Here is a 25,554-nt window from a genome sequence, read left to right as displayed (position 1 = left end):
GAAGTCATCCTCTGTGTCCTCTTCCAGTCTGCTTGGATTTAACCTTCCAGAACTGAACTATTTGGATTTAACCTTCCAGAACTGAACTATTTTAACAAAGAGTTAAAAGCTAACAGCAATGGGGGCTCCTCTAGATGGTCTCTCAGGATATAGCTTAGGGGTCGTGGGAGTTGGACTTTTCCAGCCTTCATGATTCCATGATTCCCTGATAGGAACCTAGCTGTTTGTTTATAACAAGAGGAGTATCCAAGGAGATGGTGTCCAGCCAGCTCCTCAGTCTTGTCATCCTCAGACCTGTAGAAATTGTTTTGTCATCTCAGAAGCCACAAACAAATGTCTGTTGTTCTCCAGAGACAGATCATGAATAGTTATTCAAATCTCCTGCCTTTGCTGAATCTTTGCTGCCCTCCTGACCACATCCATCTCCTGAAGTGGCTGCAGAGCACTGCAGAGATTGTGTTTATTCCTCTTGTACTCCCCAGGGTAACTCTGGCTTTTGTATCAATTGCTGGTCCTCCACAGCTTCTCTTTCATACTGACTGATCACTCTCTTTCCTTCTTTTCCTCTCTGCTGGAGATGAGGGAACCTCCCCATGTGCAGGCTAGCAAATGCCCAGTTCCAGGGCTAAATATTGGCCCTTGGGCAGAGCTTGCCATGCATTTGAGAAGCTGGGAGGGGAGGTGTGTTAGGAGCCTTTCATTGGCAAAAACAGGAGGAAGAAATGAGGAAAAGGGTCAGGAACACAAAGTCTGAGTCGTTTTCTGCATCCTTGTCCTGCAGCAGCATTGAATGGGAGCAGCTGGGGCCATGCTACAGTTGCTGTTGCCCAGTCAGTGTGGGCACAGTGACCACTCTGCCTTGGGAGAAGGGATCTGATCCTCAGCACTGCTGGTCAGGAAGATGTCTGTGAGGAGCAGGAGAGGAGGCAGTGGCATTAAACTCCAGGTCAGAGCCCCATGGGTGTCCAACAGCTTCATTCTAACACATCACTGCAGAATGGTTGGCAGCTCCCTCCCTGCTCCAGGAGGCTGAAGAGGCTTTCCTTTGTCTGGGCTGCAGCAGGTCTCAGGAGTATTGGGGAAGCTGTGGGAGAGGAGAGAAGGGAAGGGGGTGTGAGAAGAGGAACACCAGCCTTGAGCTCTCCTTTCTGCTGCAGCTAATAGGGGAGACAAGAGAGCTGCAGCCCTGCCCACCTGTCCCTTTGCCCAACTGTTCATGCACTTCTGGCTAGATGACAGAGAAGCAGAGTAGCTCCTCCTTACCCTGCCACCCATAGCCTGTGTCTGCAGTCTCTCTGTCTGGATGCAAACAGGGAGTTGATCTCATCCTTTGGGCACATCCAAGAGACATCTGCCCCTCATTCCTGTAAGCACCCCAGAGGCAAGAGGAGGCAAATCCAGTCCACAGCACATGGCCAAGCAGAGTGAGACATTCCCAGGAGTGCTGCTGAGGATTGTTGAGCAAATTAACTCTATTAAGGTAGAAGATAAGACTGAGCTGCAACCCCTGCAACCTTCTCTCTGACAGAACTCATCTGGTGGCTGCTTGTAATAGCATGACCTTAAGGGACTCATCAAAGGAGCAAGGCTGTATCTCTGGCTAAACATGGATTTGGGACCATGCTGTGCTCTGGATAGCTATAGCAGGCTGCTAAGATCAAGACAGACCCAGTCTGGTGTAATGAGGTTCAGGATCTAGCCCCTTCATCCCTCCAGGAGAGGCAATTTCAAATGTCATCACCTCCTCGAAACTACAGCAGAAGAAATAAATTACTAAAGGGATTTGATTGTTCATTACTCTGCTGAGCTGCAAAGAAATGAAGCAGAACTAAAATTAAGGGCTAGGAGGCAGAGGAAACATCAGGAAAATTTGCCATCTTCTGCAAGGTTCATCTTCTCTCCCCCATCAGGCTGGGGCACTCTCCACAGTGCTGCCCCAAGCTGTGAAGTCAAGCAAGTTTGGAGTTGACCAAGCAGGATGGAGAGAGGGCAGAGGGAGGTTTCTGCTGGATTTGGAGAGAGGAATCATGTCTGGCCCCTCTGTTAGAGCCACTGAGTGGCAGAGGGACAGGGACATCCCAGAATCCAGAGGTGATGCAGATATTCCTTGGCTAAATGGAAGGTGTGGGGAGCAGGCTGTGTGTGCACATGCAGAGGAGCTCAGGTTCTGTGGGTGGACACTGCTGCAGGTTCCTGCCTGCCTGTTGCACCCTCTGAGCAACCAGCTCTTTCCTGCACAGAGCCTCTGCTAGGCTCTGTCCTTCCACACAGAGGAAAGCCACACTCCAGGGGTGGGATTAAACCCAGCCCAGTAAGATGTGCCTGCAGAGGAGCTCCCACTACAACAGCTACTCTGCAGAGGTCTGTCCTGCTGTCTGCTGGATCCCATGGGGTTAACACAATCCTCCTACTGCTGCTGTCCAAACCCCATCCTTGTTAGTGGCCACTGGGAAGGTCACCAGGGGTTAAAGCCACATTCCAGACATGCTTTTGCTGCCAGCAGCTACTTAACCAGATGCTACTTAACCAAGGATGACTCTGCTGCTTCCTCTGCAGGAGACCTGAAGGAGAAAGCTGCTCAGCACTGGGGAGAGCTGAGATGCCTCCACCCTTGGTGAGTGGCAAAGCAATGGCCTGTGCTGGAATGTGTGTGAAATAATATCTGCTAACATCAAGCCCATCCATGTGTCCCCGCACAGCTGGGCATGATCTTCAAAGCAAAGCACCCCAGGGAGGGCTGGATCTGGCCAGCACACTGCCAAGCACTCCCAAAACCTCATCAGAGGCAGGCAAGTGGTTTGCAAACTCTTGAAGTGCCAGCTGGGCTAGTGAAAAATTACAGAGGAAAGCAAAGTGGGCAAGGATCTGAAAAGGATGTTGTGATGAGTACCCAGGCAGTGGGATAGCCATGAGCCAAAGAGACCCAGGGGATTCCCAGCCTTCTGGTCTGCAGCAGAGAGGAAGTGGAGAGAGGCTGTAGTAGGTTGCTTGTAGATGGGCTTGGCAGTTGTAGGAGATTCCCACTTGTGGGAGGGAGAGGAAGGACAGCACAGAAAGCAGTCAGCAGCATTTGGTCTTTTCACCACCCTTGGCCATACTTGAGTGGCTTTTGGCCCCACTCAAAACACACAAAAGAGCTAAACCCCTCCCCCCCCCCTCCCCCCAGCAACCACTGGCTGGGAGCAGATGCAGGGAGGTGCAGAGCAGCCCCCTGGGGAAGTGAGCTGCCAGCCTGGGCAGAGAGGCAGCTCCAGGGGAAGGAGGCTGAAGCCCTGTGAGGCAGCAGTGCCAGGACTGCAGCCATGGCCTGGAATGTTCCTGTGCTGGTGTAAATGACAGCTACAGCAACAAACACCCTGCTGGGAGGCTTTCAAATTCCTTCTGTCTTATATCAGAGCACAGAGGCAGAGGAGCAGCTCTGCCTTCACTTTGGTGTTTAACTCTTGCCTGCCTGCACCTCCTGCCCCTGAGGTGACACAAACCCAGAAGCATCTCTTGCTAGCAAGAGGGCTCCTGAGCTGAAGGAGTCTCTGGGAGACAGGGCTGGGGGAGGGCTGTTGGATCTGCTCTGTTCTTGCTGTGCTTTTGTAACCAAGGTAAGCTCAGACACTCCTCCTGCTCAGCAAACCCTGCCAGCCACCTCTGCTAACCAAATTGCTCCTCCTCTCCATGCTGAGGTCTGACTCCCCCTCTTTCTCTCACCATTTGTCTCCAGACAAGCAGCAGAGCTGGCTCTGGACACTGCAGGGGTTAAACAGTGCTGCAAAGAGCAAACTGCCCACGGACCTTTGCTTTGTGTTTGCACAGGGACAGATTCTCCTGGCTCTGAAGGGCTCTCACAAGTATTTCTTGCAGCCTGGTCACCTCCACCTGCAGCTGGGCAAGGATCTGAGCTGGAGCAGGGTCTGTCTGAGCAGGGCTTAGGTATGAAGAGACCGAGGTGGTGTGTTCTCCTTTTCCTCTCTGCTTCAGGCCAGGACAAGAGGAAGGGGCCTGGGCTTTGGACCTGGCTCTGTTAGGTGAAGGATGTGCTGCTGCTGAAGGGACAGGATGGCCTCACACACTGATGGCCTAGTGCTACCAGATCACTTTTCCAAGCATTATCTTTCCCTTCTTAATCCCTTTTCTCCTCTGGATGTGTAGCTGTCCCTGCAAGGGATTCACTTCTTGTACACAGTGAAGGGAACAGCCCCCAGAGAAGCCTACCCCAGCCTCCTCCCCCAGCCTGAAGATCCCTTTCAAATCCCCAGTGCCTCTCAAGCCCTGCTGTTTATCCTGCCCTTTGGCCCAGCAGCTCTTCCAGCTCACATCTCTGCCTCTCCTGGGAACAGCATTTCATTAACCCTTTGCAAACAGAAGGCACCGTGGGGCTCTGAACTAACACTGGTGCCTGGGGGCATGAATGCAATGGGAGTGTGGCTCAGATGAGCCAGTCCTGCTCTTGCCTTCAAAACCACACTGGAGGTGTGTTTGTTCTGCCAAGCTTTTCCACTCAGTTTAATTTAGCTCTGTGAACTTGTGGTGTCTCAGGCTCCCTGGAATGTGTCAGGTGGGGTGTGTTAGGAATATGCATCATCTGATCTCATTGTCTTGCTCCGAGGTTCAGCAAGGCAGAGAGAGTCCAGTTAAGTGCTCACTCCTTTCACTGGGCCAGGGGGACAGTTCAGGGCACAGACAAGGCTCCCTTTGAGCTGGGACAGGCTGCTTTAGATATGCAAGCAGTGAGCAGGGCTGCAGTTGAGCACCGAGGTAACACTAACTCCAGCTAGGCTGGCAGCTAGGAGAGCTACCAAGCTGCAAGAACAAAGAAAGGAGAAGAACTAGGAATCCTTCCCATGGATTTGCAATGTGTCCTGAGCAAGGCAGCACGTTGCTGAGTGCTTTGGCTAGCCAGCCATGAAATGGAAGGGGATTTGTTTTGTGTGGGGAGGTGATAAATGGAAAGGGAACCCTGATTTGCAGGTGCAGGCAGATCTCTGAGCAAATGGCTTAGCAGAGGTGGTGTGTGGTGGTGTGCTGCTCTCCTGTGAAGCACTGAGGGGTCAGGTTGAACTTAGAAGGAGGCACAGACAAGAGTGTGCAGCTCTCTGAGCAAACTACCTTGACTCAGGGCTGCAGTAAACCAGGCCCAGAGACTTCTGTGTTTGAGCTGGGACTCACACTCACCTTGGGACAGCTGAATGCATGGCAGTCAGGCAGGAAAGAAAGAAGACAGCCCCAGGCCTGCCAGCACCTCTGTCCCAGCCTACAGCTGACCATGCAACTCATGCAGGACTCCATTGCACAGATCTGCTCCTGCCCACCTGCTCAGGCTGGATGTCACCATGCATGCAGTGCAGCAAGTGCAGTGCAAGTGCAGTGCAGCAAGTGCAGTGCAGCTGGGCTGAACCCAGCTTTACATAAACACTCAGTCCCAGCCAGGTCCAGCCCCTTGGTGGGCAGATACTTACCCTCTTGATTCCAAGTGTGGTCAGGCTGCTTCCCAAGTGTGGTCAGGCTGCTTTGATGCTGTAAACAGCCCAGCCACACAGGTAGCTTTAAGGGAAAAGACCTTCCAGATCTCCTCTTTCCTTTGCTTTTTCAAAGGCCTCCACATCACTCCCTGCATACCAAGAGCACGTGAGTCCTTTCCCCTGCTCTGGCATACCCTTCTCTGGAAGCTTTCCACTTTATCCATCTTTGCTTCACTTCAGGTTCCCTTTGGGCACATGTCTCTTGCTCTCCTGCATGCTGGTTCTCCAAAGCTTTCATTGTCCCTCTGTTGCTGTTTGCTGTTGTGCTCTGCAGCTGCAGGGCTTCACTCCTTGGGCACAGCTCTGTCCCTTTGTCTGGGCTCTGAAACAGACTCTGGCTGTTTGCAGGGAATTTGAGCCATGGCTCTGCCTGTGCAGACCAAAGCATCAGCCCTGGGGCTGTTTGGACAAGGGTTTTTTCACAGCCAGTGCCATGAAACCATGCAGCAGTTCTGTGCTGTGAGTCTGTCTGATGCACCTCTCCAGCATGCACGTTTTTGTCTAGTGGCCATTCCTCATTTGTCTGGGAGGTGTGAACATCTGGGTGTGATTTACCAAGCACTGGGGCTGCTGGATTCCAGGATCAGCACCTCACCAAATGTTTTAATTGATCTAAAGGGTAGAAAGGTCTTCATCTGTTACTAGTTACCCTGGGAAAGGCTGTCAGCCACACCATCAGGTGACTGGGAGGATGCTTTCTGGGTGGATAAACACTTCCCTTCCTTTCCTGTGTCTGCTTCCACCTCCAGAAGAGCCACAGGAGAATAAAGTAATGAATGAAACTGCTCTGAAAGAGACTGGGGGTAGGGTGTCCTTCTTTTCTCCTTAATTGTAACACCATGAATTAATTCACTTTCCAGCAGGAACAAGGAGTTCCCAGCAGCCCTCAGACATCCTGATAAAGCTGAGCTGTTTGTTCAGCCCCTTTGGGTTCTCTGCTACCTGCCTCACTGCCAGCTGCTTCACACAAACTTTTGGGAGAGTTTTAAATTATTTGAGCATGACACAGAGCAAAGGCTCTTGCATTCTTAATTGGCAAAGCCTTTTCCCACTCCAGTTTGGGGGCCCCTGAGCTGTCCTGCCAATTTGTTCTGAGCCTGATTCAGAAGCCTTGAAAAACATCTGCCCAGGGCTACCCAAAGGCCCTGCCAGTGTAACTGGATCCTCATCTGTCAGTTCTTATCATCTTCTCCTGAGGCTTTCCTGGTGCCCTCCTGTTTGACTTTCCAGCATCCCTTCTTGCAGCCACCCTGCTCTCCACAGACACCTTGTTGGTGCCTCTGACTGGCTTGGTAAAGAGAAAATGCACCCAGAGGAGGGAAAGAAGTAGGCTGGGCTGCAGGTGAGACCTCAAAAACTGTATAGACACAGCAGTTCCACAAGAAGGGGAGATGGAGCAAGGGAGGAGCTGGGGGTGCAGGGAAAAGCTTTAAAAAGAGGAGGGGGGAAATAAAGGAAAAAAGAAAGAGGGAAGAGCCAGCAGAAAGGAAGATCTCTCTCTACCTCTTCCCATTTTCTTCTCCTCTGCTCTTTCTTGCTCTCTCAGGACATTCAGCTCTCATTTATATTCCTCATCTCCTGGTGTTTCCTCTTATTGTCAGCAATTATCCCTGTTGCCTCTCACAGCTTCCTAGCAAGGCTCCTGCAAAGATGTGGCCAACACCCATTGCAGGATGTCTCAGCCTGTCCTCAGGAAAGAGATCTGCACGTGCAGGGGCAGGGCTTTGTTGTCCTAGGGTTCTGTCACTCTTTGGTGTTTGCTGTTCTCTGTTAGCACTGCACTGCCACACAGCTCTGTGGTAGGCAGCTGGGATGGGTACAGCCACCAGCATGTTCACACCACACTCCTGACAGCTTGGCAAGGAGGGAGTATTCTGATATGCACTCCAAAACCTCTGCATTCCTCTGTGTGCTCCTCTCTTCTTCACCTCTCCTCATCCCCTTACTGTCTTGACCCTGTGGCCTGTATTTCCCACTCTCTCTTCTGCAAACTGCTGGTTCCATTTTCCTCTCTTTACATTTCCCTGGCCCCTTGCAGCTATTGCACAGCCCTGCTCATGTTGCTGGAGATTCATTCCAGCTTTGTTTATTTATTTCCTTTCCCTTTTTTTCTCCTTCCATCCCTTTCCCCAGCTACACATAGACATACCTCCTGATTTACAGCAGGAGCAGGAGCCTGCTCACCACCTGCCATCCAGAGAGCCATTAGAGGCCAATTCATCATGGCAATGCCCCAGCCAAAGTGTCTGGGAGATTCTTTACAGTCACTCTTCCTGCCACAGTCTCCACTGCTGTCCAGGGGGCTGGATTGTAAGGTGTCAGCTTTCTGCCTGAGCATAGCTGCAAGTGAGCTGTCTCAGGGCAGAAATATTATTTACAGGATAATGTGGCTTATAGAGAAGGGAAGAGAAAGCAAAGTGACTGCCACTGAGGAGGACAGTGGGGAGCAGAGATTCCTGTTCTGATGACTACAGCATCCTGCCACTGGAAGACACACAGCTCTGAGCTCTTGTTAAGGAACAGGGGAAATCAGGGTGTGGGATGCTGGCTGTGGGAGGCTCTAGGGTGTCCTTGCAAGGCAAGAGCAAAGCAGGTTAGGAAGGAAAGGGATGGGGGATCAGTGTCAAAACAATTCCCAAGGCAAATTCCTCCTTGGTAGCAAGGTCTCAGCAGGATGCTGGGAGTTCAAGTGGTTTGTACTGGTACAATAAACATGCCAGAGCTCTGCTGTGCAGTTTGTTGGTATTGACCAGAGGGAGGATTTCCCTGGGAAATGTTTATACACCTCAGTTCACTCCTGGATGACAGCAGCAAATCTGAGAGGTGAAGAAGGCTGACTGCGAGGTGAGAGCTGGGAACAGGCTGTTGGCAGCAGTTCAGGGCAGGCAGTTCTGACTGGTGCTGAATCCATGGCTGGAAGGTGGAGAATTTACACCCTGCAAAGTGCCATAGAAGCTGTCCTGTGTGGTTTGGGGGTGAGTGCAGGCATCTTGCAGCCATGCACACAAGTAAAGTGGGCATCAACTGGAGGCCTTGGGGAGGGGCAGTTTAGTGGAGACCCCAACCACCACTACAATACCCAAAGCCATCATTTCTGTGCAGAGCAGTACCCAGCCACCAAGGGCAGCCAGCAGCCAGTGCATGTGGAAAACCACAGAGATTAGGTGAGACAGGCAAGCCCTACAAAGCACCCTGGTCCCTCATCCCTGTCTCCTTCCCCTCCTGTGAATTTCTTTTCCTTCTCCTCCTCCTCCTCCTTCTTCCTCTATTCCAATTATCTCCTTCTTTCATCACTGCTGGAGCTGTAAGTACAAAGTACCAATTAGCTAGTTTTCAAGTTTAATTAGGTTGGAAGGTAGAGTAAATTAAATCCTTTTATCATACATTTCAAAGCACTTTCCCATCAGGCCCATGGGATAGGTTTCCTTTGAATGAGGTCCATGTTAGTCACCCAGGAGCTGGCCCAAGTCACAGAGCCCTCCAGCCGTGGGGCAAACGAGATGAAATGCAAGATGTGAGGTTTCTCCCCCTCACCCCTGAAGTGTGCAGTCAGGACATCTTTTTTGCTAAGGTTTAAGGTGTACATACCTCTGCCTGGCCTCAATAAATTGAGCACTGGTCCTTAGCTCTTTCAAGGTCTACAGTGAAAGCAAAGCTCTCCTTCCTTCCAACAGCAGCAGGAGTTCAGCAGGGACACTGTGATAAAGCCCTGCAGAAGGCTTTCAAGATAGATAAATGATATCAAGCAGCAGGTCCACAAGAGTTCCTCTCCTCTACATGGGGTGGCTGCTTGGAAGCACCTTGATTTCCTAACCCCTTCTTGCTCTGAGGGCAGAAGGAAGGCAGCAAACGTGGATCCAGGAAGAGCCACCTGATTTAAGGAGAAACTGCAGGACAGAACAAGGAAGCAATTGCTCCTTGAAGACACAGTGGGCTGCAATTGTAGCCACAGATTTCTGTCCCTCTGGAGCTCTGACTGCCACATTTCAGTGTGACCTGTCTCCCTCCATGAAGCTGCCCACACTTGGGCAGTTCCAGAGGGCTCTGGCATCTTTGCTTTTGGATTCCCTGCCTCTCCTGTGCTCTTGGTGCCTTTAGCAGTTGCGTTGTCTGATGGCTCTAACCCTCTCTCCCCTGCCTCCCTGTGTGTTTGCAGATAAGCCACTACCTCAGGGTGCCCCAGGAGGCATTATTGGCATCGTGGGAGGAGCCATTGCAGCAGCTCTCATCATCGGGGTGCTTGTCACTGTCATTGTCGTCTACAGGAGGCAGCAGAAGAACCGCAGTGAGACCGACAGTGACCTGTGAGTAACCCTGAGCTTGCAGAGCCTAGGGGTGCAGGGGAAGGCAGCAGGCAGGCAGCACTGATGGCTCTTCCACTGCCTGCAAGCTCGACAGCAAACTTTCCCCTGCCATTTCTTCCTGCCTGCCACCCTCCTCTGCCTCTCTTCCCCCCTTGGCACCCCTAGTGCCTTCCATCCTGCTGCCTCCTATTTTTGTAGCTCTTATCCCAAGCCTGAAGTGGAAACTGAAGCACAAGGATGCTCACCCAGGTGCTGCTCCTGCTGCAGCACATCCTTGGACATGGTGCAGCAGCTCACTGCCACTCCTCTCCTCCAGCATGGGAGAAGACCCTAGTCATTTTCAGAGAAATGGCTTCAGGATCCTGAAAAGAAAAATGAAAGTGAGGGGAGACTGAGACTGGAGATTAGGAAGAAATTCTGTACAGTGAGGGTGGGGAGATGCTAGAACAGGTTGCCCAGGGAGGTTGTGGATGCCTCCTCCTTGAGGTGTTCAAGGCCAGGTTGGATGAGGCCCTGAGCAACCTGGGCTGGTGGGAGGTGTCCCTGCCCATGGCAGGGGGTTGGAAGTGGATGATCATAGAACCCTTCTGTGGTTCTGTGAATCTATGAATTTAACTGAATCAAATTGTGTCATGAGAGGGGGGGTCTCTGGAAGACCCTAAGCACCTCTGAATGTATCCCAAAGGCAAAAAAAAAGAAAGGATTAACATCCACTCAGCATTCCACTTGTGCAGCTATGGAGGCAGCCTGCAGACAGAAGTTCTGGCACTCCAAGAGCAGGGAGAGGAGATGCCCCAGGGGCTCCTCTTTGACAGGTGCTTGTGTGGCTGTGCCCAACACTGTGCAGCACAAATCCCTGGCAGGGAATTTCACGGTGTGGAGTTCAGCCTATAAAGCATGAACAGAGCCCTCTTGAGAGATGTTTGCCCTGGCCTCTTCCCCAGAAGCTCTCTCTTGTCACTGCCTTTCCACAAGAGCACTCTCCCCACCCCTGCTTCCTTCCCACCTCATAGGGGAGGCATGGAAAACCCAAAGGCTAGAAGTTGCTTTTATCTTCCACAACCCTTCCACCTCATTGTTGTTGCATCTTGGCCACATTTTGTGCTCCATTTAATCCCATTTGAGAGAGGGCATGGGAGGATAGCAGGAGAGGGAGGGAAGAGGCCAGGGGAAAGCAGGAGGAGAGACAGAAAGGCACACACAGAGACACACAAAAAATAGCACCACAAGGTGAAATTGCATCAACAGCATCAGGCTTGTGCTAGAGGTGCATTCAGACAATCCACTCCCCACAGTGGCTCTCCATGCAGGCCCAGGGAAGAGCCACTTCAGCTGAACACAAAAACACAAAGGTGCCCTGCTCTGCAGAGCTGCTGCCTCTCTCTGCAGTCTGCTCCAAAGCCTCAGGAAGTTAATAGCCTTTCTTTTCTTTACAGCCATAAAGCCAACGTTGTGCAGAGCCTCAGGCACCCTTTTTACTCTTCCCCTCCCCCATACACTCTGGTGCCATGCTGGGATCCATCGGGCTGCCCAGGAAAGTCACCCATCTCTATCAGAAGGGCTGGTGGGGTGTGCAGAGAGAGGAGGCAGGGCCAGGCAGCTCATTAGTGGATCAGAGTTTTAATAAGTTTTGTAAAAGGATTAGCCACATCTCTGCATATGAGCAGAATGTGCAGAGACAGTCTCCAGGCTGGGATTATCATGGCTGCCAAGCCTTGTGCTCTGGGGCCAAGGCTGATCCCCTGAGCAGGGCTCAGGGATAAATGTGCCTGTGGACATTCACAGAGGAAGATTCTAACTCCTCCTGGGGAGCCTGTGGCAGGGGCTACTCTTCCTGATAAACTCCTGAGCTGGGGCTGGAATTGCCTGGTTGATTTGCAGGGACCACTTGCTAGGAGCCTAGAGCCCTGCAATAAGCCATCTCCCATGGCATGATCTGAAGTCATTCCAAAAGAGTCCCTGGAGACTGAAATTCCAGCTGCACCCTCAGGATCTCCTACCTGACACAGGGATTTGCTTGGAATTAGGAACAAAATGCTAGAAGGGAGTTTATTTCTATTAACAATTCTAATTGGGGTGAGAAAGAGGGCATGGAGGGGGTGGTTCCTGAGAATTATCTATAAGATTATATTGGCAGGAGGGGGACAAACACAATCAAACCTTTGGTGCATGCAGGCTCCAGCTTGTTCTGTTCTCTCAAAGCAAGAAGCCCCTTTTCTCTTGCTCTCTAATCAGCAGCCACTTCTTTATCTGCAGAATTGACTTGCCTCCATCCCACAAACCTGCCCCTCCACCAAAGAGGAAACAGGAGATGAAAAGCCACCTGACTGCAGAAGACATCCAGGTACAACTCCCCAGCACAGCTGCAAGTTCCTTCCTCTGGCAAGGAAAGCTGATTCCAAGCAGTGTCTGGAGTGCCTACATTTTGGACAACCAAGTTGCTGAGAGCAAAGCAGTTCCCAGCCTAGGTTTGAGGGGCAGAAAGTAAAAACTTGTCTGTCCAGAAGTCTGATTCTAAAAGACTGAGACTAAGGGGGGTTGGAACTAGATGATCCTTGAGGTCCCTTCCACTGTGAATGGAAAGCTGTAATTTGGGTCCTGCCTTTTGTGGGGATTGAATCCTAAAGGAGGTGGTGTTCAGATGGGCTCTTAGGTGTGAGGGCTTTGGAGCATCCCTACCATTTTGATTGTTGTGAGTGGTGGTGAGGGCAGTGAGGATGAAAGAAAGAGAGCAGGAGGCAAAGAATATATATAAAGAATATAAGGGAGAAGGTAGGATGCACTGCCCTTCATGGGGGTGTCTTGTGGTGGTGTCTCCCGTGAGCTGGTGGTGTCCAAGCTGTGACAGAAGGTTCTTCTCCCCTCTTCTCAACCCTCCTCTCCCTCCTCTGTTACAGGTTGTTCACTTAGACAACATGAAGCATGAGGAGGAAATCCAGAAGCTTGCTTTGCAGACTCCATACTATGACATGGCAGCCAGTGAGCCCTCTGCCTACACTGACAAAATGGTAAGGAGGGAAGGGTGCTGATGGTGCTGCCTGACCTCACCCTCCCCCCCAGCCTGACTGCCTTGCACCCAGGTTCTCTCAGCCCACCTCACCATCCACAGGGGTGAACAAGCAGCCTTCTCACTCCAGGAGCTTTTCCTCTCCTGGAGGAAGGCAACATCTGCACTTTGATCTCAGCCCATCTCCTGAACACCAGACTGGTTCAGAGGCCCTTGTGCTGTGCTCTCCTGGGTCATCCCTCAGGAGAACTCCCTGCTTCTTCCAAATCTTCATCAGGGGACTGTCACAAACCCTGGCAGTCTCATCTCAACCTACATTTGACAGCTAAGCCTACAAGGCAACAATCTTAACCCTGGTGACTCTTCACCTCCTGCAACTGAGCCCCTGTTAGAGCCTGCAGCTGAAGCTGCAGTGAGAGCTTCACAATGCAATTATCTGCAGGGCAGAGTGTGCCAGGGTTTGACTCTTAATTGACTACAAATTCTGTAACCCCCCTTTTTCTGTGTGTGTGTTGGGGGGGAGGGATTTGTTCAGCCTCAGATAGAGAGATGCTCATGGGAGGCAGCAGCAGCAGTGAGATTAAGGGTCGGGGAGGGATGTTAAGAGCCAGGAGGGAAAGGCTGCTTTGCAAGGACTGAGGCTGAAGGAGGAAATGTTAGATTCAAAGGGCAAAGGCAGAGGTAGGATTAGAGTCCTCTCCTGAGGAGAAAACAGAAAACCTTCCTCCTCCCAAGCCTCCTTCCCCTGCTCACCCCATCTTCCATGGGAGACACAAGGATTCCCATGTAAATGCTGCAGGCTCTCCAAGCCTCCCTCCTTGAGGGGTGGTTCAGAATGCCCCACACCAAGCCTGGTGCTCCTAGATCTGTTGGAGAAGGCAGCATAAATATCAGCCTGTACTGGAGCAGCATATTATGACCATAACTAATTATAACTCTCCCTCCAGTTCGTCCTGGTATGACCCTTTAATGCATATTCCTGTGCAGATAATGGGAGGACAGGGCCCAGTGACCTTTAGCTAGCAGAAGCCTACAGCAAGACAGCTGCTGAGGGCATTGGAAGTCAAAATGCAGAGCTCTGTGTGAGCTGTGGGGATGTGATCCTGTTTGCTCCATCCCAGCTGGACATGGCTAAAGATGTCCCTGAAGAAAAACTTCCTTTTGGAGCCCTCCCTCAGACCTGGGGCTTGTCTGCAGCTCTGTCTAATCCTTGCTGAGTGGTAGGTGAGTTTTAAGTGAAGGACAGGATGCTAGAGCCAGACAGACTGCTCTGTGGAGAGCATCTGAGAGCTGAATTTCAGGCAAGCAGGAGGAGAGAGGAGCTGGTTTGGGGAAATAACGAGCAGTTGGTTAATTAAGTGGCAGAGCCAGTGATGTGAGATAGGGCCTGATGTGGAGCTGCTCAGTAACCATGGGAACTGAGTTTGCTGCTCTCAATCCTGGTCTGAGAAGATGCATTTCAGTGCCCCACGTTTGGCACTCACTACTCCTTCCCCCTGGCTGTGGCCAAGAGGAGATGTGCTGTGGAGCCCTCATTTCATCTGGCCCAGGAAGAAACTCCCTCTGCAGTCAGGATGTGATCCCTGGGTGACCCACTCCTGGCACAAGCCTAGCACAGCTGTGGGTTGGACTGTCCCCTGGTGCCCTTGGCTGGCAGTGTTTGTGGGTGGTGTCAGGCTCCCCCCCACACCCCCCACGCCTTTTCTTTTCTCCCCTGGAACGAGATGAGGCTTGCTCCCATTCCTTGCTAAACCTCTCATCTCCTTTGGGCAGGCAGCAGGCTATTCAAGTTTGTGACTGGCAAGGGGAAGGAGGGTGTCACTTGGCTGCCAAGGGGTGCTGGTTTTGCTGGATTCTTCCCAGACAAGCCAGGCAGCACACACTACACAGCCAGGCCCTGCTGTGCATCACGTTGCCAGCCATGCTCTACAAAGGAACCAGCTCTTGCCCTCCTCCTTGCAAGGACCACTCACTGACAGCCATTTTTTCACCCCTAAACATTGCAGAGGCCTCCTGCTCGTGTTGCACACATGCCCTGCCCTGCTCGGGGGTGCTGAGGGGTGTCTGGCTGGGAGAGCTCCCATGTGGAGAGCTGCAGCAGGGGTAGTGGTGGTTACCAAACCCAGCAGGCTCAGCTCAGACCCAGCAACCATGCTCCAGCAGCAGGCTAAGGGACTGACCAAGGCAAGCTAGACCTGCACAGCTCTTAGCCTGAGAGAAAGGTCAGTTTGAGGAGGGGAAGGAGGGAAGAACATTCCCTTCAGCCTCACTGGGTCTCTGCCACCTCACTTTGAGCTGTGCTCAGATGCAGATGGAGGCAGCTGCTCTGTTGTATGTGTGGCTCTAGGCCCTAGTAGAGGGCAAGGAAAAAACAAAGCAGGATATTCTTGTTCTTCATCTGGAGCTTGTCCTTGGGAGGGGAGTGAAGAAGATGAGAGTTGAAGGGAATGAAGTCTGCAGCAACATGGGATGGGTGCACTCAGCTTCAAATGAATGGTGCAAAACCTCCTAATTTTGGAGGAGTTAAATTCATCTCAAGGCAGCATGAAAGCCACTGCCTGGGGTTGACAATTTCACAGCACTAGAATGGGAGTCAGAAAGTGAATAGAGATGGCAAAGAGCAAGGGAGAGGGAAATGGGAAAGGTGCCAGGAGAAAAATAAAAGAGGCAGGTGGAGGAGGAATCCACAAATTGGGTGTGCAGGTTTGTGTCTGTGCTGGCAGGGGAGCAGGTGAAGGGAGAGGCTGGGGCATGTCTGCAAGGACAGGATACCTGCAGAAGGGAACAGGGCTGGGGCCTGTGTCAGGGACTGCAGAGGAAATTCTCTGTTGCTGTGTGGGAATGAGAACATGAATCTGACAGCACAGAAACATGCAAGGACAGGGTAGTGGACAATCAAGGGTCCAGGAGCTGGTGAAGGGTCTAGAGAACAGCTCTTATGAGGAGCAGCAGAAAGCACTGGGGCTGCTTAGTCTGGAGAAGAGGAGGCTGAGGGGAGACCTCATTGCTCCCTACAGCTCCCTGCAAGGTTGCAGTGGGGTGGGGGTTGGACTCCTCTTCCTAATATCAGGTGATAGAAGGAGAAGAAATGGCCTGAAGTTGTGCCAGGGGAGGGTGAGGTTGGAGGTCAGGAACAATTTCTTTCCTGCAAGAGTGGTAAGGTTGGAACAGGCTGTCCAGGGAGGTGGTGGAGTTGCTGTCTCTGGAGGGGTCCAAGAAACTTGTGGCCATGGCACTTGGGGCCATGGTTTAGTGGCCATGGTGGTGTTGGGTTGGAGTGGATGACCTTAGAGGCCTTTCCCAGTGAAACAATTCTATCAACCCGTGGTAAGCAGGCACAGGGGTTCTGAGGTTGCCTGCAGCTGTTGTTTTTGAGCTCTTGTTGGGTAAAATCTTTGGTTTCTATGAGGCTGTCTAATGAAGAGTGAATGGGCTGGAAAGCTGAGTGTGTTTCAGGTGACACAAACACTGTGCATGGTACTGGCATCCACCTGTGCCTGTGTGCAGAGGGATGTGTGTGAGAAAAAGCAAAGGTGTGCCCTGGGCACACATGGCAGTGCCTGTGTGCAGAGGGATGTGTGGCTTTGTGTGTGAGAGGGGGCAGGAGCCAGCTGCAGGTACAGTGCATGTAGGAGCAGAGCTATGATTGGTGTTTATGTCAGCTTACAACCATTTGCACAGGTAGAAGGGAAAGCCTTATTGCTGCAGACAGCAAAATAATTCCTTTCAGTTTACAGGGCAATTACTGGGGTGCCAGTGGTGATGATTTACACAGCGTGCTTGCATGTGGCACTGCTATAGCCCTTGTACACAAGTCACATTATTGATACTGCAATAAATTTTGCACCAAACAAGCAACAGGGAGCAGGAGTAAGCCCAAGAGTGTCAGAAAGCAGGGAAAAGTCCATGAAGGAATCACCTCCAGTGAAAAGGAAGCACTGCTGGAGCTACCTTTCCAGCATTCAGTTTCCCTGTGGTGCCCAAGAAAGCTGGAAGCTGGGAGACCAGAAGGCTTGAGGTCACCTTCTCTCCTGCCTTTAGGGAGGTGACCAAGTGGCAGTGCCAAGTTGTTGGCATGAAAGTTGTGTGTTCTGTGGCCTCTCTGCTTCATGTCTGGCCCCAGACTGAGTGTCTATGGCCATTTAAGAAAATTAGTAATGCCAGCTCCAGTCTCAGGCTTAAACCTGTGCTCTGCAGAACTCTTTCCTTCTGAACTTTGTATCTTAATACCTCCTCTAGTGCCAGAGAAAGGCAGACTAAGTCTTTACCTCCTCATTCCTATCCTGTCTGCTTCACCTCACTGAACTACCACAGGCTAAAGAGGATGCTGATCCCAGAGGAGCTGATGGGAAGATGAAAGCAGCGAGATGCTGCTGGGAGCAGCCCCACTAAGAGGGGCAGCTGGGGCAGCTGCTGGGAGTGCTGCCAGCCTGGGCTGAGTCACTCAGCTCAGTGGGGGATCTGGGGAGCAGTGCCTCGGGGACCTTTGCTTTGATTGGGGATTTTACCTGACTACTTGTTCATTATCTCCCTACCTCCTTCTTTTTAACTGTTTTTTCTTCCTCCCCCTCTCACCCTTCTCTCCCCTCTCCCTCCTCATGCTCCCTCTCCTGTCTCATTCACTCACTCTCTCCCCGCACGGTTCCTGCCTTCTCACTCCCCCTCCACCTCCCTCCGTCGACTCCGATTCCTTCCTCTCGTGTCCCCTCCGCCTTGCTGCTCTCTTCTCTCCAGAACTCTGGCAACAAGGACTCTGATGTCCACTATGCAGAGCTGGACACTTCAGCTCTGGCCTCGTCACCCAGCCCTCGGACCTCCATCCATGCTGGCGGAGACCTAGTCGAGTATGCAACCATCCAGCCCAGCTTACGCTAGCGCATGTCACTCTAGGCCCTTTCCCCTCAGATTCTGGCCTCAAGGTACTCAAATGCACTCTGCCTTCCTCACTGCACCCTTCTGAAGTCAGTGCTCCCACCCCCACCCCTTGCATCTCCTCCCTCTCCTCTGGAGTGGTCCCTGTGCATCCAGTCCCTGTGCTGCCCGCTCCCTCCATCCCCCGCATGCTGCCCGCAGCCGCTGCCCTCTCTGCTGCCCTGATTTCTGGGGGTGCTGACAGGAATGCCTCTGCCTTGTCTTGCCCTCTGTGCATGCTCTTTGCAGTGCTTTCCTTTGCTTTCTACAGCGAGGTGAGGCATGTGGGAAGGGGGAAGGGGTTAATGGCTTTGTTTCAGAACAGGGGGCTGCTCCCCCCTGCAGTCAGTGTGTCTGGAGACACAGGGAGAAACGAGGTGGGTTTGAAGAGTGCATCTCTTGGTGAGGGATTTGCTTAGGGGAATTTTTGCAGGGCTTAGCAGCATAAAGCAGCATAGAGCATCAATCCTGGGATGTGCAGGAGCTGAAGCCAACAGCCTCATGAAGATGTTAAGAGGGCCTCTCCAACCTAGTCAGTATGAGAAGAGGAGAGAAAGAAAATGGGACTGATGGGGGGGAATAACTAAGAGTTTGTGTGCATGGAAGCAACTCTGGCTAAGATGGAGCATATGTGCATGTGTGGAAGAACAAGGTGGGAGAGTATGTGAGAGAATATGGGAGCACATAAAGGTTCCTGCTTCTGAAAGAGTCAGTGAACAAGAGAGAGTTGGAGTATGCAAAAGAAAATAAAAGAGGTTGTGTTGCAGGAGGTTGGTGCAGGCAGCACGTTTGGATGCTTGAGAAAGATTCTTTTCTTTGGTGCTCTCCTCAAAACTAGAGACCAGAGCTGTCTGTTGCCCTGATCTTACACTTTTCTGGTCACTTCTTTTAAGTGTCACCAAGATCCTTCAAGTTCAGGTCCTGCAGCGGGGACTGATTAGAATTCAGTTTGTGTTTAAACCTCCAAGTGGTTGTTTTGGACCATCTCTAGCTACCAGCGACCCTTTGAGGTGGAATGGTGTTTGCAGTGGAGAGAGGCACCTTCAGCTCTTCTTACATGCCCTTACCTTCCAGTCATATTCTTTTCTCAGGTATTAAAGCCATCAGACCCCTAACTGAATGGGAGGGAACTCTCCTTTCCTGCATCCTGTGGGAGATTTGCTGGGTGATGCCAGGGAGATGCCATTAGCAGTCCCCTGCTTGGCTATGACTCTCCCTCTCTCCTGTCTGGTCCCCAAGCTGTAGTGACTGCAGCTTCTGCCTTGGTCCTTCCCTTCTATTTGCTGCCTTTTAAATGGAAGGAAGAGGCTAAGGATTTGCTGGGCTACAGCCCCACAGGGGTAGTCAATGAAGAGGTGTAGAGGAGGCAAGGAAGGAGAAAAAGGGAGAAATGGAATGTGCTGCAGCTCAGTGGATCACCCAGTGCAGATCAAAGGAGGCAAACAGAGAAGAGTAGCCTGGGGATGGAGAGGGAATAGTTTGGAGAAGAAGATAAAGGGTGAGGGAATCAGATCCTGGGGAAGGACAGGGACAGCTCTGTGCAGGATAAGCAGGAGGAAAATGGTGCTTTTAAAGAAGTCCCACTGGACAGGGCTGTTGGTTAGTGCCTCCTTGCAGAGCAGGAGCACCTAGGTGGGTGAAGCTGGAGCAGAAACCTGTGTGGAAGGTGTGCAGTGGGTTAGTTCAGTCTGCTGTTATCCCTGTGGTCCCTGGTTTTCCTGTGTTGAAGCAGCCCTGTAGTTCCCTTGCTGTAGCAAAAAGCCTTCCTAGGTAGGTAAGTGCCAGCAGCAGGCCTGGCCTGGACCTCAGCAGTAACCTCTCTCTCTTGTGGTGTCTCATCCACCCCTGCTCCCAGAATGAGGATCAAGGTCTTCGTAGACGTAACAAGTGAGAGTGGACAGTAAGTTCTGGCTCAGTTTGGTTTTGTTTTTCTCCATTCTGTTGTGGGGTCCCTTTGGCAGCTCCCAGGAACCTGCCTGCCTGTCACCAAGGGGCAGCAGCCCTGCTCACCTCTGGCACACAGAGAGGATGGAGATGGCAGCCCAGAGGAGGATGGGGTCGAAAGCTGCCACTCTCCTTAGGCCTTCTCCTCCAATTCCCAGCAGTTCCTTGGGCTGCCCTGAAGGATCATTCCCACTGCTAAAAAACAAGGCAAGCACTCCCTAAGCCAACCTGGGAGGTCTCCCTTCGTCCTCCCTGGGCTGGGGGATTTTATTGTCAGCAGAAGGACAGTAATCCTGCAAATCCAAATTTGGAAATCCTGCCAGTTTCTCTGAAGTCAAAAGTAAAGCCAGTCACAAGGTGCTTTGAAGGGGTAATCTCCCTGCTAAGACACCACAGAGCAGGGCAAGTCTACTCTCTCTTTAATGCTTCTTTAATTATTTCTTCGCCTCCCCATGCTCCTGCTCTCTGTTTTCTTTGGGAATTTCCTGTCCCTCTTACCACAAGAATAGCTCAAAACTGTGGCAATTCCACCCAAATCCCAAGAAGTTAGTGGCCAGGGTTTGGATTCCCAGAACCTGCTTTCTGGATGTCTCCACAAAAGTGTTAAAGCTGCACCAGTGAGAGGTTTGGTGCAGACTGGGCTGGGGATGCTGGGGAGGACCATCAAATGTGGCAGTCTTGGCTCAGTTCCCAGTTGCCACCTCTCCTTCCTATCAACACCAAGGTTGCCTGAATAATTCCCCCAGGCCCTCCATTTCCAATTTCCAGGAGAAATAAAGCAAAGAGCTAAGGTGGCTCCTTTTTCAGTTTATCCATGAGGAGAAGAGCCCTGCCCTGACTCCAAAAGGGTAGAGACTTGGGAGAGAAAGGGCAAGGAAGGAATGTTAAAGGTTATTGATGGTCTGAGATGCTGTAGGAACACAGAACAGGTATGTACTATGGACAACAAGAGTTAAAAGCATGCTGCAAGAAGGAATGCAACTTGGTGAGCAAGTTTGCTGCATCCGTAACACTTGCATGTGTCTGTGGCTGCATTCCCTCATCACAGGCCTTGCCCTTCAGGAATTTCAGCCTTTGGCTTCTCTGAACCCAGGAGGGACCCCCTTTGTCCCACTTGTCCTCAGTTTTGTCCTCACAAAAGTCCACCCCTCCTAAGAGCAAGCTCAAGGCCACTGGCTCCTGCTCATTTCAGATACCTTGATGTTTGTTCTGTGCTCAGGACAGTGATTATCCCTCCTAGATAAGGTGTCAAACAGAGAGCAGGAGCATGCTGCGAGATGCTTAAAGTTGCAGCAACACCTGGCAGATGAAAAGCAGCTTGAAAATGCCAAGTAGGAGTCCCATGGAAAGAAAAAAGGGTGATGGGGACAAGTTACTGCTAGGGAGATCCCTATTGGACTGTAGAAGACAATTTTCAGCCATGAGAACAGTTAGAGATTGGAATCATCTCCCAAGGGAAGCAGTGGATTCCCCTACATTGGACAGTTTGAAGCCTCAGCTTGGCAGGGTGCTGAGCCAACTCCTCTAGAACCTACTATCACCCAGAAAGGTTGGACCAGGTGATCCTTGAGGTCCCTTCCAACCTGGCATTCTGTCACCCTGTCAAACAGGGACTTTAGAAACAGGAAGGAGAGGGTGTGAGGCTCTCAACATGAAATGCTGCTTCTTTTTGGTCCCCATCCTATTTTCTGCCTTCCAACACTTACCTCCTCTCCACTGACTGATCCACAACAGTCTCCTGCTGCTATCACTCACAAAATTGCTTCTTCCTGTCTGCCAGCTTGTGCTGCACCCCAAAACTCCAAACCAACTGATGGAGAGGATCAGGGTGGTGGCAGCCTAAGGTGTGAATAGTTTTGATCAGCAGGGCCCTGTCCCAGGCAGGGAGCATGCTGACACCTCCAACAAGTGCATGAGCATCCACTGTGTTTGCCTGGAGTGTGGCCAAGTAGAGCAAAGCAGCCTACCTCTGACTCTGAACCATGCTGCAAGACTAAAGACAAATTCAAACTGCATGAGAGGTTGTGAACTGGCTTCTGGGCTTTGGAGCAGTAGCAGAGGACACAGTTCTCTGTAGCAGTGTCATCTGCCCAGCTCACACAGGCTTTGGAGCAGTAGCAGAGGACACAGTTCTCTGTAGCAGTGTCATCTGTCCAGCTCACACAGGTAGCAGTCTTCAGATTTTTCCAGAGACTAGAGCAGAGAAATCCTCAGGACTCTGAGTTTTTCCTTTTAGACCAAGAAGATGATTTAAAGCACAGGATGTGGTCAGATCAAAGAGCAAGCTGCCTGCAGCACAGCCAAGACATGATCTGCAAACAAACAAACAAAAAAAAGGTGGAGACAGGCGTAAAGGGGATGGAGAGTAAGCCATGACAGAAATGAAATCTCTCTCATTCAATCAAATAAAGACTGTTTAAAGGTAACCTGCCAGGCTGTCTGGGATGGTTAGATTGCTGACATCCCCTTTAACCAAGCTCTTGAAAACAAAACTGAGAGGGGAGGCTGTAACCCAGGTAATGAGGAATTGTATGGAGTCAGGCTGGAAACAAAAGCAAGTGGGGGAAGTCAGGTGGGGGAAAGTGGTAGAATTTTGTGCCAGTTCAACTTAATTAGTTCATTATCCCTAATTTAATTGCAAACTTTCTTAAAGATAAATTAGATTTGGGAAAAGTCACAGTGGGACTGGGGAAGGAAGTCAAAGGGCACCAGCTGCTAAATATGTTAATAAACATCAGACTGCTTTTGTTCCCTTCCTTTTTTTGCTGCTTAGAAATGAGATCAGGGAACAAAGCTGGAGAAATGTGACTCCTGGTGATGAAGTGGTGATGAAGAAAGGTGAAAGGAGATAGGGAAGTCTCCTCCTTCAAACCTGATGCTGGCATTCTCCAGCTGCTCCACTCCTGCCTGTGTAAAGTGAGCAGAAAACCCTGGCCAGAAAGCAAAGAACTCGTTGATACTCACCTGGCCAAACAGAAGTGCTGGGGAAAAAAAATCCACTTATTTAGCCTTATTCATGGGTGCTTGTTCCAGCCTACATTAACTAACAGGAAAGCAGAAAGAAACTTGCTTTGCTGACCATAAACCCCCTCCTGCTTCTTCCAGTGTCAGATGCTAACACCCAGCTCAGTTTATGCAGGATGTCTTTTTATGTTAACTGAAATCTTCATTCCTATCAGACCTTCCTGTCTAGCAGACCTTTGGAGTGCTCATCTTAGTGTGAAGTCCTATACATGCTCAAAGCACAGCCAGACCTTCCCACCAGTTTAGCTGCTAGCAGGCTGCCAGCCTTGCTCAGAGCCCCTCCTGCCTTCTATATCTTACTAAACTTCAACCACTGAGACAACTTCCCTGTCAGGTCAGCTCCACAGCACCTCTCTACCTTTTCACTTGGCAATTAGAAGCCAGAAGTGAACAAAAAAAAAAAAAAAAAACAAAAAACAACCCTCCTGAGGTATCTGTGGGAATGACCCAGCTGGTACTGAGACAGTAAGGCAGGAAGGGGTCTACAGCTAATTGTTATTTGCTGTCTGGCCAGGTCAAGATCTCTGCCTTCCAACACTGGGATACAGAGTTTTGCCAAGGAAAGGAAAATCAGCCTGACCTTAGCATTGCTCTGCTTTCCTGCTGCTCAGACAAACTTTCCATCCTCTAGCAGCCTTCACTGCTCTAAGTGAGGCTGTTCCTGAGCTGTTCCTGCTCTCAGAGTGTGCAGACCTCCAGCTGGCTCACTGCCTCTTCCAGCAGCCTGAGCCATCAATAAATTATGGTCGACACTTTGTTTCCTAGATGATTTTTTTAAGAGTCCTGGTGAAATATTTATCTAGGAACTGGCAGCAGATGGGCAGAATAGTTTGTTCTGTTCCTTCAGGCATTTTCTCCTGAGGGATGGATCTTTGTCCTTTCCACTAAACCAACTGTTTCTGGAATATTGAAAGAGAGCAAGGAAGGACTCAAGGGCAAGTTGCTTGCCTCTCTCAGCCCCAGTTCAAACCACAGGCATGAAAGGTGATTTCCAGGGCATTTGCTCTCTCTTAGACTTTAGAGAGGAGTATAGGAAGAAATTCTTTCCAGTGAGGGTGGGGAGACAGAGGAACAGGTTGCCCAGGGAGGTTGTGGATGCTCCCTGCCTGGAGGTGTTCAAGGCCAGGCTGGATGAGACCTTGAGCAGCCTGGGCTGCCCCCACAGGGCATGGCAGGGAGTTTAGAACCAGATGATCTTTAAGGTCCCTTCCAACTCAAACCATTCTATGAATAGATGAATCTCAGAGAAGAGATTAGCCCTTGGTGAGAGCCCATGAACATGGGATGGTTTTGAAGACCAAAAGCACTCCCTCACTAGCTGTGCCTCCTTCTTGGGTCACCTTGCAGGAGCTTCAAGCCAGAGGTAGGGTCTGTGAAGAGAGAAGAATCCTTTCCCATCTGCTGCCACCCTCTGGGAGCCAGAGTCCTTGGCTGTGGGAAAGCTTCACACTGCTCTGAGCTTAGCCCTGCTGGCTCAGCAGGAGAGCAGAGGGTTTGTGTTTCCTTTTGCTGCTCTTTGCATGGCCCTTTGTGGGAGAAAGAAGGGACTCTGCTATTTTCACACTCAGACAAGCAGTGTTTCTTCAGTATTGCTTGCCATGGGTCTGCAAAAATTATCTCCACAAGAATCACTTTGGACTCTGAGCTGGTTCAATTTCACTTGAGACTTCAAGAGGAAGAATCTGATTGTACAAAGCATCCATAAGGGTAGAGGGAAGATCATGGAAGCACACAGCAGTCTTCTGAGTGCTTTATGTTCTCTGTAGTTGATTTGAGTTACAAAAGTGACCCCAAGGCACTCAGTGGAACTGCTGGCATAAAAAGCTTAGCACATGTACTCCTATCTGCTAGGTAAACAGCAGGCACAAAACTCTATTTTGCCTCCGAAGTCCCTGGTCAGGCTTTAAATCAAAGAGCATGAGCCTGGGTTACATTAATGAAGCAAACTCAGGTGTGGAAGGGCTTAGAAAGTCTGAAATCAGCCTGTCCTGTCTTCACTGACTGAGAGCCAGAGCACTTACAGACAAGGGGTAAACCACCCAAAATCCCTGCAAACTCAGCAGGAAATGGCTATTTTGGGAAATGAGAGCAAAATCTGGAAATGTGGGTGAGGAAGTCCCTGCTCACTGCAGGGGGGTTGGACCCAGATGACCTTTAGAGGTCCCTTCCAACCTGGGTGACTCTATGACTCATTTCTCACCTGGGTTTCTGTTTTTCTGCAGAACTGTTTGGTTTTCCATCCTCCCTGTTAGATGTGTGCCTCAGCAAGGAACTGAGGAAGAGTCAGGTGGTTTGTGGCCATTGCTCCCAGAGTTTTCACCCATTGACTTTTGTCTCTACTTGCAGAACTTTGGAAAGTATCACTCAGAGATATCGAATGCGAGTGATTACCTGACCCGCTGTTACTCACATGAAGATCGATATCTGGAGAAGATCCCTCATGTCTGTGCCCCTTTGTCAGATCTCCCACAAGATCTCTATCCTCACCACTCTGACATCTCCTTCTGCTGCCCACCTCCTGGGTCCCGGGCTCCTTACATCTGTCCTAAGGAACAGTATGTTTAAAGTGTCGACACAGCAAAATGAAGAAGCTAAATGTTTCTTGGGTTTTGTTCTTTCACTTCTCTTCACCTTGGCACTCAACAACCAAAGCCTTTCAGATCCATCCCCCTTCCCCCCACCACCCACCTTTGCCATTGTTTATTTTATTGATTGGTTTTCAGCTTTGGGTGCAATTGTAATTGACGTGGTTTGGTTAAGTACCTGCCTGGCTTGCTAACGCTCAAGGGAACACTCTGCCTTTGCTCACATCTCATTCAGCACCTGTGATTGCTTTTCTCATCCCAGCCCC

General features: G+C 50.8%; 1 protein-coding gene across 1 annotated transcript in view; it reads left to right on the top strand.

Annotated features, from left to right (window-relative positions):
- NECTIN1 (nectin cell adhesion molecule 1) overlaps window positions 1-25,268 on the top strand; it is a 103,502-nt gene extending 78,234 nt beyond the window's left edge. The window contains 5 exon segments of the mRNA XM_054395706.1: window positions 9,670-9,817; window positions 12,074-12,161; window positions 12,715-12,825; window positions 19,591-19,635; window positions 25,050-25,268. Of these exon segments, the coding sequence (XP_054251681.1) occupies window positions 9,670-9,817; window positions 12,074-12,161; window positions 12,715-12,825; window positions 19,591-19,635; window positions 25,050-25,268 (611 nt within the window).
- Window positions 25,269-25,554: the final 286 nt, after the last annotated feature.

This window comes from Indicator indicator, chromosome 34 (genome assembly GCF_027791375.1).
Source record: "Indicator indicator isolate 239-I01 chromosome 34, UM_Iind_1.1, whole genome shotgun sequence".
NCBI lineage: Eukaryota > Metazoa > Chordata > Aves > Piciformes > Indicatoridae > Indicator > Indicator indicator.
This window is presented reverse-complemented; position numbering and strand designations above follow the sequence as displayed.